Source organism: Globicephala melas, chromosome 8 (assembly GCF_963455315.2).
Source record: "Globicephala melas chromosome 8, mGloMel1.2, whole genome shotgun sequence".
Classification (NCBI taxonomy): Eukaryota; Metazoa; Chordata; class Mammalia; order Artiodactyla; family Delphinidae; genus Globicephala; species Globicephala melas.
Window position 1 is genome coordinate 102,631,195 of NC_083321.1, and position 18,338 is coordinate 102,649,532.

The window sequence follows — 18,338 nt, forward strand, 5'->3', positions numbered from 1 at the left end:
GGACAAGTATGCTGGGAAAGGCTGCCAGGCCGTGGTGGTGTGTGTACGTGTGCGTGCATGCATGCATGTGCGTGCATGCGTGCATCTGTGCGTGGGCCTGCATGGGTGGCCTATGCGCCTGTGTGCGCATGCGCCCACTTGCGGTTAGCCTTGAGGAGGGTGAAGGAGACCCCGCCAGCTCCGCAAGTGCTCCGCTCAGACGCAGCACCAGGGTCTTTCTGGGACTGCTTCATCTCAGGCCAAGTCTTTCTCCAGCAGAAGCCAAAGGGCCAAACTCTGGTGCAAAGCCCCGATGTGCTACTGCCTCCTCTCAGACTGCTATGGGGACATTAAACCTTTAACAATCTGGGGCTCTGACGGCTGGTTCTTGGTTCTCTGCCTGGAAAAACAGTAGGCGAATAGTAAAACCTTAAATTCTAACATGTGTAAGTTATACATCTTATTTTCATTTTCAGCCCATGTTCCCCTCTGTAAGACATCAGGAAAAAATTACCGTCTGACTTCTAATATCTCAGTGGGGCATTTATCTCCCAGCTATGATAAGTGATCTTCAATATTTTTTTCCTTTCAGATTAAGAAACAAATTCATTTAATTTTCTTTATTGAATGTGCTCTGGCCTCCCCCACCCTGCCGAGTCCCCGCCCTCCCAAGCTGTTACTCCCTTCTCCCGGCTCAGCGACTGCTCTCCTGCCCGCGGGGCTTCGGCCTTTGCAGGACGGGCGGGTCGATCTGGCACAACCCTGGTCCTTAAGGCCTCGGGATGGTCTGTTCCTGCCCACAGCAGAGTGAGGGAGGGCAGCGGCCAGGCCTCTGGAAAGCCCTGTGAGGTTCTGCGGCCCGGAGTTGGCCGGAGGTAATCTGAACCTTATCTGAACTCCCGGGTCTGAAAGCCTGGCTTGGAGCTCTTGCAAGGACTGGCTGTCTCCCAGGTTGCCAGAGCTGATGCTCCCTGCTCCAGACAGGGCCGCAGCCTTTCCTTGGCCTCTAGTCTCCTCCCTCAGTCCTGCTGCTGCTGGAGGGGCTGAGGGGAAGCGAGGGCAGGGTAGGATGGCACTGCCTGGGCGTGCCTGATGGGGGCAGTTCCATGGCCCTGGGCTCGGGGTAGGCAGAGTGTTCTGCCAGGCTGCTGTGGGCACCAGGTGGCCACAACTGAGATGTCAGCTCAGTCATCGGACAGATGCTCGTCGCTGAGCTGAAGCCCTCTGCTCCCACACTGCAAAGTATCAGGGGCTAACCTGGCCGTGTACTTCTCTGGTTTCCTTAACCATAGAAAGGAGATATTAACCCTTGCCATGCCTATCCTGGCAGGTGATTGGGAAGTTCAAATAGAACATTGTATGAGAAACACTTTAAAATGATATGCATGCAACAGAAATAATTCACTCCAAAAACAGTGATGGCTCACCCCCTCTGTAAGGCACTATAGAGAGGGTTTAAAAAGGTGTATTTGTCTAAACCCCACTTATACGGGGTGCCTAGAATAGTCAAATTCATAAAGTCAGAAAGTACACTGGTGGCTGCCAGGGGCGGGGGATGGGGGGCGGGGAAGGGGAATGGGGAGGCAGTGTTTGCTGGGGACAGGGTTTCAGTTTGGGAAGGTAAAACGTTCTGGAGATGGATGACGGTGAGAGTCGCACAGCCACGTGAATGTACTTAGTGCCACTGAACTGTCCAGTTGAATATGGGTAAAATAGTATGTTTTGTGAGACTTTTACCATAATTTAAAAAAACTTAAAAAAAAAAAGTCATGGCACCATCAGGAACCTCCCAATCCAGCCAGGGGAAGGGCACCTGCCAGGCTAACCATCACATCATGTGACGAGCCATGGCAGAAACAGGGTGCTCGGGGAGCGGGGAAAGGCCTGTCTGGGAGCGAGGTCGAGTGCACGCGCCTCGGGACCGTAGGTCGCCTGGCCACAAGGCTAAAAGTGTCAGCTGCAGGCAGAGCGGGAGGGCAGCAGCGCCGAGCTCAGAGGCCCAGACTCCAGTCTGAGGGCAGCGAGGGGCTGCCAGAAAGTGTTTAAGTACCGTAATTATAGGACTGGGCTGGGATTTGGAGAAAACTCTGGTGGCTGCGTGGATAGAAATAAAGCAGCGTCAGCAGCGTCCTCGTCCTCGTCATTCCACCAAATGGGGCTGGGCAGCGGCTCCACGGATGTGCCGGTGGCAGCGGTGGCAGTGACGCTGATCACTTCCTCTGGGCTTTGTCTTTTCTTACTCCAGGGAGTCTCCGGTGGACTGCAGTGTTAGCAAGTGCGGCAAGCTAGTGGGCGGAGGCGAGTCCAACGCCATGAGCTACAACAGCTACATGGACGAGAAGAACGGCCCCCCTCCCCCCAACATGACCACCAACGAGAGGAGGGTCATCGTCCCCGCAGGTACTTTGGGACCCAGTTCGCTGGCTGCCACCCACGTCCTCAGTCTTCTGGGCTAGTCGTCCCAGTGGGCACCTACACCTTCACCTGGTACCCTGTTCTCTATGGACATGCTTCCTTGGGGAAGCTGCACTTCCCACTTTCTTCCCTGGCTGCCCTCCAAGACAGTTTCGCAAATGTCACCAGAGCCCCGAAGCGCAGATTCTGGAAGCCCTGCCCTCTAACAGGTCACGTCACAGAGTCTAGCCTTGGCGCCTGGTTCCACAGGACGAGGCCAAAAGGAATCCCGGGGACACCCAGATGTGCCCACCCTTGCCTTTAAGGAGAAGAGTGGCTACAGAGGTCTGTCCATCAGGCAGGCGCTTCCGGGCAGCTGCAGGGTCTCACCTCTCCAAAACTGCAGGCAGCTCTTCCAGATTCAAAACAGAAGTAACTGTATTTAACAGAAGGAGAGGCTGAGCATGTGTGCGGCGAGGTACGTCATGAGGTGAAAAGAGGCGATTTTTCCTAGGTATTGGTGCTTTCGGTTACAGAAGATAAAATCATTGTTCAAGCCTTCCGTGCATTGGCTGGACCCTCCGCCTCGGCTGGTGAACTCAGCTGCCTGGTTGAAAAGGGAGGAAAAACTACCATGTGTAGAGTCCATGCCAGGTAGAAGGAGCCAGGGTGTCCAAATCTGAAGCAAAGTGAATGACTTACCAAAATCAGTTCACCAAGGAGGCCAACCCCTTCCATTTGGAAAAGTGTAAATGCAGTTGTGTCTGAGCGCCAAGGGTTAGGTGTCTCTTTGAGGTAAATCCAAAGGAATCCGCGGCTCGGTCCAGAAGGTGTGGTTTTGTAACGGGCCGCTCCGTCCTAGGCTCTTTGTATGTTTCCCTTCCATGGGAAGCCGTGTGTCACCGTCTCCTAGGAACACAGCCACATGCTTGTATTCTGGGCTAGACTCAAGGCGGCAGGCGCGGGAGGTGTGGGAACAGGTGAGGCAGGAGAGGGGTGGACCAGCGGGAACTTTTCTGTGCCCGGCAGGACTTGCAAACCGCTCAGAAAGCATGTTTATTTCCTTTCTCCACAAGCGCGTGACCTCACAGAGGAAGGGGAAGAATAGCTCCGTATACTGAGTGCCTCTCGGTGCCAGGCGCTGTGCAGATGGCCTCATCCCTACTTCTATCTTGTAACGTCCGATCTCCCCTCCCCGGGAACACCAGCTAGGCGTGTGTAGCTCGGGTGCATTTGTGAGAGGCGAGAAAACGGTGCCTTCTCCTTTATTATAGAAAGAAGGCAGAAATGACGCTGAGCTAAAGCTGGCCTGGAGGGAAACTTCTGGACTCCCCCCATCGGAGCCGAACCTCTCCAGGCCTTTGCTGACTTGGAATCAAACCCCACCCTCCCACCTGCACACTGCTCCTCTAAACAGCGGCCAGCATGGGGAGGAAATCTTGAGGACAGAAGAGTTAAGAGGCCAGAGGTTGTCTCTGAACCAAATGTTGACACCATTTCATTTCCATAGTCACTTTTGGGCGGGGGTAGGGAAGGGGTGGGGGGGAAATGACCAGACTGTTTGGTTGACCCTTCAACTCTGAAGTGGTGTTGAAATACTTTCAAAAGGAGTATCAGGATGGCAGTCTTAGGGGGCGAGAGTAACCCCAGCAGTAATAATGAAAATAGCATAAATTCCTATCAAAGGGTCTCCAAAGCACTTGGTGTCATGAATTCCCTACCTAGGGATTCACTTCATTGTTTCACCTCTGGCTGGGTCCAGAGGTAAAGCATTATCCTCACACATGTTGGTCAGCCTCCTGGACATAACAGAAAGTCTCCTTTGGGCAAGTCCACACATCAAGGCAATAAAGCATCAGTGGAACAACCAGCTGAATTTATGGTGGGATTTTAAGACGAGTATAAACGAGGTCCCTAGTTCACCACCAGTTCCAAGTTCCGATGGGAAGAAACTAGGACTCAATCATCCAGGAAATATATTTGGAAGAGCTTAGCATGCTCCACAGCGGAAAATTTATAATTCAGTGTGCTGTAAAAGGAAGAGAAAGAATATTGTGACGGAGCCCAAAGCAAGGGAGGAAATAAGAAAATAAATAAAATCTACAGGGTAAAATTGTATTTGAGGCCTTGGATACTCAAAGTGAGGAATTAGGAGAGGCAGAGGCAAAGCTGATGAAAAAAAAATTAATATGCTACGTAATGCAAGTTCCCCCAGGACACTTTTCTTTAGAATTCTGAAATGGTGCAAAATTATTTCCATTTACCAATGGTCTGTGCCTGATTGTTCCTGGAGAGCAAAAGAGTAAGACAGAGCAAGAAATTTATCTGAGAGACAGAGAGAGAGATACAGACTTGTACAATGAAGCCCCGAGTAGCTCCGCTTTTTGGGGTGGTGGCAGAGCACCTCCCGGGGGAGCTAAGGCAGGATGGTGAGAGGGGAGAGGAGAGGAGGCTTGGGGTGGGGGACCCTCAACTAAGTGCAGTCCTGGGAGGATTTTGACTGGAATTCCAGCTCAGACTGGGACTGAAGGTTGAGCTGGGGACTTAAGCCTTCAAGACGCCACTTCCCAACTGCAAAACGAAGAGAAAAGCCACCTTGCAGGCTTTTCTCGATGAGTGAGAAATGGCACACGTGGAGCAGCGGGCACCTAGGAGGCGTTCAGAATCTGGAGTGTTATGAGTTACCGGGCTCTGGGTGGTTGGCATAAACCTTGTTTCTTTCCCCACAACCCCTCCTAATCATTCAGACCTGCTCCCATTTTTGCCAAGAGCCTTCACAGACCCTTAGAATGAGAGGTGAGGTGGTTGAGAGGTAGCACAGATATTCCTACCCAATGAGCAGTCCAATAAAACAGGCCCAGTAGAAGTTGGGGACCATCAAATCTCCCCTCCTCCAGGAAGCCTTCCATGACTCCAAATCCACAGTGACCCCTTCTGCCCACGAGTTCTCGAACTGCCACAAGAAAAATCTGCTGCTTAATTCCGTGCTTTCCTGCCCTAGTGTTTTGTGTGGATTCTCTTTCATGAGCGCAAGACCCATGTAGCTTTCTTCTGTGATAAGCATATTTAACTGCATATTGGACTCTCTAATAATTGGGGGCCAAGGAAAGACGTGGTGATACATGATAAGTTATAAGGGCTCTACCTAGCGTGGAACCTGCTAGAACTCATCACCAGCACTCAAAGTACACATGCTCCCCATATACACACACCTGGCTGGGGAGGAGTCTGAGGGTCCCAAGTGGAGACCTTAACAACCTCAGTCCTTACATTATGTATGTTCACTTGAGAGCTAAAATGTTTTCTCCCTCCAACACCATTTCCCATCTTTTTTTTTTTTTTTTGCTGCGCTGGGTCTTCATTGCTGCACGAGGGCTTCGTTACCCCGCAGCATGTGGGATCTTAGTTCCAAGACCAGGGATCGAACCCGTGACCCCTGCATTGGAAGGCGGACTCTTAACCACTGGACCACCAGGGAATTCCCCATTTCCCATCTTTGGGGATTTAAATATCCTAAAAACTTTGTCAGGATGATTTTAAAGAAATTTCAACACAGCTGTCTCCAAAGGGAGAAAACCAGATTGGGGTTAAGTTATTAAGACTAACACCACTGGGTTTTCCAAATGCACACATGGAATTGTGGTCCAAGTGTCCACGTACATCTTCTTTTCTGCAGCCATCGGAGAGATCACTGTTCTTCCGTGAAATCACTGATGTTCTTAAGATACAGATGGTGGCCCTGGGCGTTGGAAACTGTGCTTGTTTTCATTTTGATGCCACCATTTCTCAGGCAGAGATTTCGGTTGCCCTCCAAAGGCTTTAAAGAGAACGTCCTGTCCAGTTGCGTAGTGAGGCGTCTAAGAACCTTTCCAGAGCGCTAAGTGGTTCAGGCAGCGCCAGATGTGACGGGGCCGGATGGGCATTCTGGGAGGACCATCTGGGAGGGAACCACTTTCTCACTGAGGGGAGGGGGGACTGAGGAGGGGGAAGGGAGGGGAAGAGGAAGGGAGGGGAGAGAGTTGGAGATGGGGAGAGAGGGAGAGAGGAAAAGACAGAGGAGAGAGGCAGAGACAGAGAAGGGGTGGAACCCTGCGTCCTGCAGCCTTGCTAACAGCCCATCTCCCCTGCAGACCCCACGCTGTGGACGCAGGAGCACGTGAGGCAGTGGCTGGAGTGGGCGATAAAGGAGTACGGCTTGATGGAGATCGACACATCTTTCTTCCAGAACATGGACGGCAAGGAACTGTGTAAACTGAACAAGGAGGATTTCCTCCGAGCCACCTCCCTCTACAACACGGAAGTGCTATTGTCACACCTCAGCTACCTCAGGGAAAGTAAGTACCTGGTCCTTTCCCTTACACCCCAGGGGCTGCAGCCCAAGCCCCCAGGGCTGGGAGAGAATTCCGCCCAGCCGCTCAGGATGAAGACTGGTTCCCACGGAGCCAGCCCAGGGAAAGGAGATAGGGTCCCGGGCTGTCGGTTTATGCTGGGCGGTTGCTATAGGAGCAGCCCATCTGGGTGTCAAGTTGCCAAGGTCGCACGGGCTCCCAGAGACCCTGCGAGGGGACTGACCCAGTCCTGCCATGACAAGGGAAGGAAAACGAGGAATGGAGAAAAAGTAGGGAGCTGCAGCCCCGTGGAGTCTGCCAGAGGCGAGTCACACTCTTCCCATGAGAACAACTTTCCAGAAACTACTTTGCCCCAAACTATAAATAGATGGACACCCTGGCTGGTATTGTCTGGAGCGATGATTTAAAGTTCCTACAGTAAACTCTAGATTTACGTTTTGGAATATTTACACGTTAAGTTCCTCTTATTCTTGGGGTCACTCTGGCACCCCCTAACCCACCTTTACCCGCTGTTACCTACACACCCTTCCCAACTAAACAGGAAGTGTAGCAGATGCTGCAGGGGGGTTAGGATCTGTCGGAAGCTTTCTCCTGGCAGAGTCAGAAGGCAAAGAGCTTTGGAAAGGGAGAGTTGATGAAAGAAAGTGCGCGGTTGTTCAAAGGATTTATCCGATATGAGGCTTCCCTATTGCCAAGTCCCATCAATTTGATATGAATTTCATCTGATACGAAACATACACATCAGAACAGAATTTTGATAAACGTGCTAATAACCTCAGCCTGAACTCTTCACCAGAAATACAGGTGGTATATCGGTGACCCCAAGTACCGAAGGACTGTTCTGTGGCCAGAAAAGATGGTCCTAAGATGGGGAAGTGGAAGCTACAGGAAAACAGTTGTGGATTCATTCTACAAGGGGGCTTTCTAACAGTCAGCCCTGCCCAAAGATCCACTGGCAGCCTCAGGGTGCAGTGTCTGCTGTCCGTGGCTGCTGGGAAGCTTGCAGGAGTTCAGCTTCGGAAAGAATGAGGTTGATGATTTTAAAGCCCGTTTAACGCTGAGATCCTTGGACAGTGCCCACGGGCCGCTTTCCCTGGTCTCCTGGGCTCTGGGTTAGTTAATTCTTCCTCTGTGTTCCGTTGTCCAGTGGGTCTTCAGCTCACCGTTCCTGTAATCTGTCTCCTGCAACAGTGTACTCTGTGGGGTAGGGGCAACACACCCTGGGTGTAAAAATGAAAGAATTTGAAAATGCCTTCGGAAGTTTCCACTGGTGCCTCTGGGCTCCCCAGTCACCCTCCGAGGCGTCTGGTAAGCAGTGGGATTGTGTGGGTGATGCCGTGTATGTTAACACCAGAGGAATGACCTCATGTCTGAGTCTTGCTGCAGCATGAGGTCAGCCCAAGAAATGACAATTTCAAAAACGGAGGCGGTTTTCCACCCAGTTTTTCTGAGCTTTGGAGAATGAGCATTTTCTAACAATCTGTATTTCTTTAAGTGTTTATAGAATTTGTTTAGAAAGGGTCTTTGCACAGAGTCCTGCAGTAATGCTAGCTGGGCAGGGCAGGAGGTGGAAGTGGGCACACAGAAGCTGGGCATGAGAAGGAGAGACCAGCAAAGCAAAAACGCTGACCGATTCTGCCTTTCTGCCCCTCCTGGTGTCATACGGCGGGAGGTCTGGGAATCACTTTGTGGGAGAAGAGATGGACGGCAGTGTGGACAGAGAGCTTGGAGCACTTAAAGGGCCCAGTTATCAGATGCCCTTGTTGAGGGCATGTTCAAGCACGTTCTGACTGATGTGGGGAGAGCCCATTCAGACCGTGTGATCCCAGGCCCTGCTTTCTGGCGGGTCCATAAACAACTGAAGTCCCCGCTGGGACTTCCTCTCACAGGAGAACCCAAGCCACAGACCCTGAAGCAAGACCAACCTATGCTCAGAAGGCCAAGGAATTTCATAAGGTGGTCGTGGGTAACTGTTGAGGAGGCTTTCTATCGGAGGAGAACAGATAAGAAAGAGCAAAGGAATAAGCAGGCTGGGAAGAAGTGGACGCCAGAGGGTTGGGTTTCTGGGTATATGTCGCAGGGCATGAAAAAGGGTGGATTTCTTCTCTTCGTTCTTTCTAAGAGTATTTGTAGAATTAAGGAAGATGCCCCCAAAGCAATAATAATATGAAGTTTCCAGAAAGGAGCTTATTAGCGGAGCAAATTTCCAGAGTTGAGTGGAGATGAAGAAAGCACATATATGAGACAAAGTTGAGTGCAACAGCAAAATATAAAGGGGTCTGAGCAACGACGCAAAACCATGTCTGCCTGCAAAAACAAAAATTAAAATACTTGTATTAAGGTTCAAAAAAACCTGCCCCAGCATAGTGTTGTACTGCTCTAGAGGCCTTTTGAGGAACCTAGACTTAAAATGATCTGCTATCATGGAAACAATTTTTGATTCATGCCTCTTGTTAATTGGGGTCCACTTTCAGCTGCAGCCTCTGGGACCCCTGGTTGGGGGGGATCCACTGAGACGCCTGCAGGAGGTCACGTGCATGGTGGCTGTCTGCTCTCAGGACTGCTGGGAACCCCGCAAGGCCCACCGACTTGCCTGCAAACACCATATTGTTTTTCCAGACTTACTTCCAGTGGATGTTTTGTGTGGAGGCAGGGAGGCCAGGGCTCTGGGGAGAGGTTGGGGCAGCTGAGTTGAGGCCGGGAGAAGGGTGCTAATGCCTCGTGCATTGTCATATGTCCTTTCGTGGAGGAGGGGGTGGCATTCAAACAGTTCCACTTTGGCAAGAGGTGGAAGGAAAAGAGCTGAGCTCCTCAGCACAGAGGGAGGAAGTGCAGTGGGGCTAAGGAGAGTGGATAGAAGAGAACTGGAGCCCTTCTAACTTAGCCCCGGGTCAGAAGACTGCAAGGCAGCTGCGCCTCTCCAGAGGCGTCTGAGCTTTCTGGACTTTAGTAGAAAAAAGGACATGGTAGGATTGAGAAGCTCTGACACCAGATTTACACTTTCACCAAAGGTGCTCGAGTATTTATTCGGGTTGTCAGAACAGGAGCTATACTTTCAAATTTTAAAAACCAAACTTCAAATTGAAAATGTATTTTCCAGGGTGGAGAAGAAATAACAGTGTCCTGAGCCCCCCTGTCTCGTGCTAGGATTTACCTGGCCTGCCTGGAGGTTCCTGTTCTCCATACCCTGGCTTTTCAGCTGGCCCAGACGGAGTGACTGTACCTTACATCCCTCTGTAATGTCACCTGCACTTGAAATGGGAGGAGGACAGTGGGGGCCGGGTCTGGGGAGATGCCCACAGTTCTTGGGATCATTCCGGAGTCTCCTGGGGACACCCGGGCTCAGGCTGCGTCTGCCCAGGTGTCACTCACTTTACGGGACAGACAGGGTGCCCCCTTGTGGACACCATGGACAACTAATTATAAATCCCCATTTTAAAGTCAAAGCAAATGAGGCCTGGAGTGCTTCGGAAATGGGTTCAGACGTGCCCAGCCCCTGGAGAGCAGCCTGGTGTCCGAGACCCAGGCCTCCTAAGGCCCGGGGTGCAGCTATGCCCACAGCCTCACGCTCTGAGGGCAGAGGCCCGGCTGCACAGACAGCGCCCGCTCACCAGGGTCACCCGGTCTTTCCCTCCCCTGCTGTGGAATTAGCCTCACGCCCCTGGGGCTCCTGTGTGGAGGGCCAGGCCGCTTTCCCCACAGCATTTTCTGTTTTCTTTTGTACCCAGAGATAAATGCTTTCCGAAAACTTCCCTGTGGCCTCCTGGAATGAGGCCGATTAAGCCAAACCTATCTGCACGCCAGCTCTGCCCGTCTCTCTTCCGCGCGGCGCCCCACACTCTGGACCTGACGGGCAGCCCTTTCAGTATCTCATGCAGGCAGAGGCCGTATTTACAGTCTCGGGCTGCGGGAAGTGAGATTGGGTGTCACAAGGCAAGATTGGGACGGACCTCAAAGGAAGTGGGAGCTGTCCCCAAACGGCAGTTCAGACCCAGGGCCGCTGGGGGGAGTTTGGGGTTTCTGGGAGTCCAAAAGGTCCTGGGTGGGGCGGGCAGAGACAGAAGGAAAGAGCCTTTGTTCATTTTACAGAAAGTTGTGTTCCGTCTGTCTGTCTGCGTCTGACCCATGAAAAATGCTAAGCAAATGCGTTTGGGAATAGTGGCAGCGCTAGAGAGATGAAATATATGGGGTGACAGGGAGACCACAGCAAAGGTATCTATCTTGATTCCCATTTTTAATTTAAACATAATGGAAAACACATTTTGCGTTTTGTGGTGTCCCCACCGGCCGCCTCAGATGTTCCGGCAAAGGTGATGGCTCTGGGCAATTAAGCCAGTGAAGTATTATCCCTTCCAGGCCGGGTCTGACCGGTGAAGGAGAACAAAAGGCCAGATTTCCCGGGACTCAGTCGTCAGCCAGGCCTGTTGTTCAGGACACAGAGCCTCAGGAGGGAGGAGATATGAGAACATATGTATATGTATAACGGATTCACTTTGTTATGAACAGAAACTAACACGCCATTGTAAAGCAATTATACTCCAATAAAGATGTTAAAAAATTTTAAAAGAAAGAACACAGAGCCTCCTTCCTCCTCCCTGCCCACCTGCACCCTCCAGCCAGAGCCATTGATGGCAGTGCAGAGAAAAGGAAGCCCGGTTTCCAGAGGCTGGCAGTGGGGCGCGCAAGGTGTCCGCAAGGCGGGAGACAAAGGCTTTGGCGCTCAGACGGCCGTTGTCTCGTCTGCAGGTGCCCCAGAGGAAGGCCAGGTCGGCTCGTGGGAATGTGGAGCTGGAGAAAGCCCGATTGCTGGGCTCCACCCACACCTGCAAGCTTCACTCTTCCTTTCCATCCTCTCTCAGATCCCAAATACTGTACCAGTGACGGGTGGACGCGACAACGGGAAATTATTTTGTCCTTGTGCTTTCCCATTGGGGAGCCTATTCCGTTCTCAGCAGCAGCTGCTCCGTGCTTTGCGGGGCCCCAAATACATAGATACACATAGAAGCCCTCATGTGCATGTAAATACGTAAACAGACAAGGCAACAAACGTTTTAATTAAAGTATCACAGACAGAGAAGTGCAAAAACCATAAATGCACATGTCAAGGAATTATCACAAAGTGAATCCACTCACTCATATGAGTCCCTCCAGGTCAAGGGGGAGACTAGAAGCCCCCGTGTGCCCCACTCCATCACCCCCACTTCCTCCCCAAAGGCAGCCACTGTCTTGATTCCAACACCATAGGTGAGTGTTGTCTGTTTCTTCGATTTAGCCTGGAGGCTGCAGGGTCTGCTGGGCTGAGAGCAGATTTTGTAGATAGACCAGAATGGGCATCCTGCCTCCTGGGCTTTCTGGCTACGTGATCCTGGGCAAATTACTTGACTTCTCTGAATGTTGATTTCATCATCTGTGTGAGAATTAAGTGAGAGAATAGACAGAAAGCATCCAGCGCACGACGACAAGCATCCCGAGAGTGTTGGCTCCCCTCCTAGCATCACAGCCTGTTTCCTCTGACAAGGTGGTGTTCGCCCCACGCAGAAGGTGACTCAAAGGAGGAGAGAGAGATATCCAAAGCCACAGAGTGAGAGGTCAGGCTCCAGGGAGGACCTTCTTGCATCTGAACAAATTCCTTTAAGGAAAGAGTGTGCCTTGCCACTCTCTGTAGCCTGAGGAACTGGTTAAGTAAAAAATGGGAGGAGAGAAGGGAAAGTTGGTCCCTTGGGAAGGAGGTCAGACACCCCAAATCAGCCCCTCCACAGGGAAGGCAGCCTCTCCTTCTAGGAGTGAAATTTGAACCAAGAACAGTCTTCAGGGCAAAATCCTTCTCCTAGGTTACCATGAAATATGTATTTCATGCAAGCTTTGCAGAGGTCAAACGACCCTTCCTCTTGGCTTTCTGGGAGTTTCCTCTGGAATTCACGTGTGCCCAAGGAAGAACTTTCACCGAGGGGGAAATTTAATAAGTGCGGTTTATCTAAGCTTCGTGCTCTCAGCTACATCTGCACTAATGACTCAGGCAGTTCGGTCCTCCGAGACCATCATTTTTCTTTATTTGCTCCAGCCGTGAGGTTTCCGCCTGAGGCCGAGAATGTCAGGGACAGAGAGGCAGACATTCTTGGTCTTACTCCAGAGACTGTTTTCTCTTCCCTTGGAACACTTGTTTCCATTTCTTAACCTCCTTCCAGTCATGGAGGATTATTTCTTATTGCAGCAGAACCCATTCATAACTCTAATTCCAGAGAACAAGGCAAATGCCCAGCAAACTCTTTTATAAAGAGTTTATTGTGTGTCATTGTTGTGTCTGTGGGAGAAAAGATACAAAAATAGTCTTGATAATACCTAGCGTGTATTGAACATTCATTCTGAGCCAAGGTCTGTTCCGAGCAGTTGTGTGTATTATTTTATTGACTCCTCATAAGAACCTTATCAGGTAGGTGTTATTATTAGCCTGTTTTATATAGGAGGACCCTATGGCTTAGAGAGATTGGGTAAATGGATGGAGGTCACCAAGCTAGTAAGTGATAAGAAGCAGGTCTAATTCTAAACTCTCATGTGCATAAAAATTTATATTAAACGAAGTGCAAGGAATCACTTTGTCCTTGATATTTTTGAGAATGGAAGAACCAAACGCATCTGATTCTCGGCTATTCCAAGCGCATGACCGCCTCCTTTCTAGAGGTGTCTCCACACAGCCACACTTTGGCATAGAGTTCTCTCAGTACCATCACCACCCCTCTGCTTTTTTTGTCTGGAACTGTTGCAGAGCTGAAAGGAATAGTTGCTCAAGCCCAAAGTCAGAGGTTCTAGGCAGTTGGATGACTCTTCCAAAATTCTCTCTTCGTCATCTGGCCTGGAAGGGCGCACAGCTTCTCTGAGGCACGCAACCAAACGCCCACAGCTGGGTGAGGCAGCCACTCCACTCCCGTGTCCCTTCCGGGACTTGAGACTAAAAATAGGAGTGTCTGACAGCCCATTCCCTGTTCCAGGCCCTGGCACCCGAGTCCGTCCACTCGGTCCCAGGGAGCAGGCAAAGGATGGTTTAGAAGGATGTTTTAGTTCCCAGCACCCATGTCAAAAGCTTATAAAAGCAGATCCCAGCCCACCTGATGGTGCTTCAGAGTTTCCACGGGAGAGCCTCAAGGAGGACGACAAAAATGCCTACGTTTCCAAAATAAAGCTCTTGGATTTGCTGGAAACAAAGGCACACGTCTAGTTTTAGGAAAGAAGGGAGAAGTTTTTTACATGCAACAACAAGAAAAAAAAGAAAATGCCCAGACTAAATCTACTAGAAAATGCCTAGACTAGAACTGCTTTCAGTGCTTGCTAAAAGTAGCTCTGCATGAACATTTAATTCTAAAAGGTTGTATATCGGCACCCTGTGATGACAGAAAATTCAGCGGCTTACGCCTCACGTTGAGTTGTATTCTCTTAGCTACGCATAAAGGGAGACAAGAGTTACTCCAGGGAGCGCTGCCAGCCCCACCCCTTTCCCAGCTCCTAGCACCCCCTTCACCAAGCACCTTGCCCACCTGTAAACCCAAAGGACATCACAGTGGGAAGAAAGTGGCCGGGCTTCTCCTCCAGGGCGTGGCAATACAAGCTGCAGTCCAATCTGGCCAGCGCTGGCCCGCGGACAAGACAAAACAAAAACAAAGAGGAATGTGCAACAGAGGCCATCTTCAGCCCGCAGAGACTAAAATATTTACTATCTGGTCTGTATAAAAAGTTTGCCACCCCCTTTCGTAGCTCAAGGCGAAGAAATCAAGATCCAGACACGTAAAGTCCCTCATTCACGGTCACACGGGAAGTCGGTCGAAGGACCAGGACATGGTGCCCAGCCCTGTGTTCCTGCTATGACATAGTGTGGACCCCAAGAACTCTAGAACCTTAAACGTGGCTGCTGGGAGGGCTGTGTGTGTCCCGCCCATGAGGATTCTGTCCTACCTTCCTCAGACCCTAACTCCAGGAAGCTATTACAGTCCTGCGTGATTGGCCCCCCAAATGGGTGACATTAACTGTTTCTTTCTCTCAAGGACTCAGTCATCTGTCCTTCCATCCTTCTCCTGTCTCCTGCCCTCCCCACTCACTTCTCATCCCATCTCCTAGTCTTGATCTCGGAAGAGTGTCTTGGTTATAACCTGATGCGTTTGCTTCGCCTTTCAGGTTCACTGTTGGCCTATAACACAACCTCCCACACGGACCCGTCCTCACGACTGAATGTCAAAGAAGGTGAGTCTGTTCTCTCACATGTAGAATTGTCCTCATTACCAGCCCAGCACAGCCCACGATGGTAAGACTGCGGTGGGGGAACCTCAGGTGTGTGTCCCAACTCTCTTGTCCACTCAGCTTTTCTAGAAGCCTAAGCTGATCCCCCTTATGCTGCTCATTGCAAAAACATGACAAGGTTGTAAAATATCTTGTGATAATTCCATAAAGATGCGACTTGAGGTTGTTACTCCATGAATGAAAGCTCTTGGAAGGAAACGGATGCTGCTCACTTTCAAAACCAAAAGGCGGGGGATTTCTTTGTTGAAGGAAACAAAATGAAGATTTCAAGGATTCTTGCAATGTCATATTTTCAGGGGGGTGTTGGTAAGAAATTTAAGCGATATCAATTCATTTTTAAAGTGGTGATTTGGAGATTTGGTCTAGTTGCTTTGCTTTGGTTGAAAGAGAAGGAAAATGGTCTCAGCCAATGGTTTTCGCCAGTGAGGGTTTTAGCAAACATTACAATACATTTCTCAGCATCTTTATTCATGAAACAACGTTGTGGAGATTTCCTGCTCCAGACACTGTTAGATTCCAGGCATTTAAACAAGTGAATGATTCATGGTACCTGGTTTAAGGGAGAAAAAATGGGAGTGAAAAAATTCTGCCTGAGGCAGAAGAAAAATTCCATGGAGGAGGGGCATTTTGAGTGGGGCCTTGAAGGATGAGTAGGAGTATGAAGGGCACTCTCTTCCTTGGCTCTCTCTCTTTCAATACTTTTTCTTTAAGGCACACCTGCTGCATAGAATGAATGAAGGCAGAAGTTTTCAGTATTGGTTGCATGGAGTTAGCACAGCATAATATTTCAGAGAAACATAAAGCTCTTCTAAGGGAAGAATCTTAGAGACATTTGGTTCAAAACTGTTTTCGGTTATGGAGGAAACAGAGACCCAGTGAGCCTGGGTGTCTTGACCAAGTTCACACCTTCGATCACATTAGACTTCCTGTTTCCTTTTAACAATTTATAATCAGATGATGACCAGACAATTCTGTGGAGGAACAATTCAACATAATGAATATGTTTGTAAACTTTCCTGGTTTTCTGTGACTTTCTTCACCTCTTACCCCACCTTGGGCCAGTCTCTGCTACTGTTTTCTTTCAAAGTCAGAGTTATTGGCTTTTGCCATAAAAAATCTGAAGTCATATTGACTCATCATACAGTCCAAGCCACATTTTATTAGGTGACCCATTTACCATCATGTTGCAAATGTCCATAAGAGACAAAATATATTACAGTGTCAAACATATTAGATTGAGGTCGGAGCACCTCTGGTTTACTTTGGGGAAATCACTTCATGCCCTGAACCTCAGTTTCCTGTCAAATAAAAGGGCCAAACTAAACCAGTAAGAGTCACCCCTGACTGTCGAGCTCCTGGCTGCTGCAGGTGAGGGTCTGCTTTCGTCCAGGGCCCCTCTGCTCTGATCTGGTTCACTTACTGAACTTCGTTTCGTCTGCAGATAGGGATCCATGTCTTGGAAGGAAGGAGGGAGAGAAGGAAGAAGGAAAGGAAAGAAGGGAGGGAGGGAGGCAGGAGATCCCTGAAAACTCCTCCAGTTCTGCAGGCTGGGACCTGCTAACTCCACCAGGATTAACCAGGGAGACTCTGGGGGCAGAGCCTATGAGAGAATAGCTGATATTGGACGTAAAATACAGATTTTCGTTAAGAAGCAAGTTTTTCTGGGTTGAACTGCGCTGACAAACGATTCATTACTCCTCCAGGGGTCCTAGCTTTCAGCCTCTCCCCTACCTGCGCTGCTGTTCCTTCCCTCGGTCCTTTTGTGAGTTTGTAATGCCACGCTGGGCTCTTTGGGGCTTTCGCAGGAGCTGCCTCTCTTCTGAAATGAATGAACTGCAGTATCCAGGCAAGTGCGCACTGCAAAGCCCTCAGTCAGGTGGTGCTGGGCATTTATCTCCCAGCATCGGCCCTGGCCTCCAGAAACGGTTACGTCTGCGCTTTGCAGGTGCAGCTTTTGTCCCCAGTAAAGCTTTCCACTTGAGTTGTCTTGCTGCTCTGTCGCCTTCCCCCTCCTGAGGTGGTCTGGATCTGTCTAAACGGCCCATCGTCCACAAAACAAAGTACATTAGCAAGACAAAGCTAGCCACGTTCCTCTCTCCCTGCTTTTCACCCTCCTCCCCACCTCTCTCTTCTGCTTTTCTCTAATAGCTATCTTGGGTTCTTAAAATATTAAATGGAAAAATAAAGAGAAGACGTCATGCAACCTTAGCTCCGTCTTGTTTGAATAAGGCACATACACAGCCCCAAACAAACCGAGTCCAACAAGAGGACCAGAGCTCTGTGTGTGTGTGTGTGTGTGTGTGTGTGTGTGTGTGCATGAGTGTACGTGTTTATTTCACAAAGGACAGGTGCTGGCATCAAGCACAAAAGAAAGAGTTGAAGAGATAAATGCTTCTATGAATGCTTCTTCAATGTGCTTATCAAATGAGTATGTCTTTTTACTTTAAAATGGCATAATCATCTTTCCAGCTTGTCTCTTGAAAACAATTGCACTCTCTAAGGGTTATTGGTGCCCAAGAAGTAAGGCTAGATTTTAAAAATTCATTTGTAGCAGTTTTTAAGCTTTTTCCAAAATTAAATATTCTATGGTCACAGATTGGACCGAGCTAGAACAATTATGCTCTCTCTACCGGATACCAAGGCTAATGCACTTAAGAAAATAAATTAGAATGGAAGCAACTGCTACCCATTTTCAATGCAGCCGCCACTGTCATATATATAGGATTCTGCAATGCCTCAGACACTTTCACGTGCTTTGCCTCTGCTTTTAAGCCCGGCAACTTCCCCGAGAGGTAGATTGAATTAGCCCCATTTTTCAGACAGGCAAAGTGAGGTTCAGGACTATTAAATGGCTCCCTGAAGGGCACACAGCTATTCAACAGCAGAACAAGGATTCAAACCCAGGGTGTAGGATTCAAAATCCCTTACTTCAGATAGTCTCCCTGACAAACACAGCCTTTCCCTTCTAGCTGGCTTTTCATGAAAGCAATACCTTGCCTAAATGTCGTGTGGGTGGAGATGTAAATTTTTTCCATTATTTTTCTCTGTCCCTGCAGTTTTTCTACTAACATCTCCATCCACATCCCTGCACTATCCTCTCCTCCCAAAGATGAATTCATACATAACCCCTGCTTGGCACTACCCTCTATTCCTAACTGCACAGAGAATGAGCTGGAGAGCTTTTTAAAATTACTGATGCCCTAGGAAAATATTGTATGACTCCACTCATAGGAGGGACCTTAAATGGGCAGATTCACAGAGACCAGAAAAGTAGAATGATGGTTGCCAGGGGCTGGAAGGAGGGAAGAATGGGGAGTTATTGTTTAATGG

At 49.6% G+C, this 18,338-nt stretch overlaps 1 protein-coding gene across 7 annotated transcripts in view; it reads left to right on the forward strand.

Moving 5' to 3' along the window:
• FLI1 (Fli-1 proto-oncogene, ETS transcription factor) overlaps positions 1-18,338 on the forward strand; it is a 121,548-nt gene that overhangs the window by 77,400 nt on the left and 25,810 nt on the right. For all 7 annotated transcript variants that reach the window (XM_060304285.2, XM_060304286.2, XM_060304287.2 and 4 more), the window contains 3 exons: positions 2,225-2,379; positions 6,504-6,707; positions 14,886-14,951. In XM_060304285.2, the coding sequence (XP_060160268.1) occupies positions 2,225-2,379; positions 6,504-6,707; positions 14,886-14,951 (425 nt within the window). The remainder of the gene's footprint in view (positions 1-2,224; positions 2,380-6,503; positions 6,708-14,885; positions 14,952-18,338) is intronic.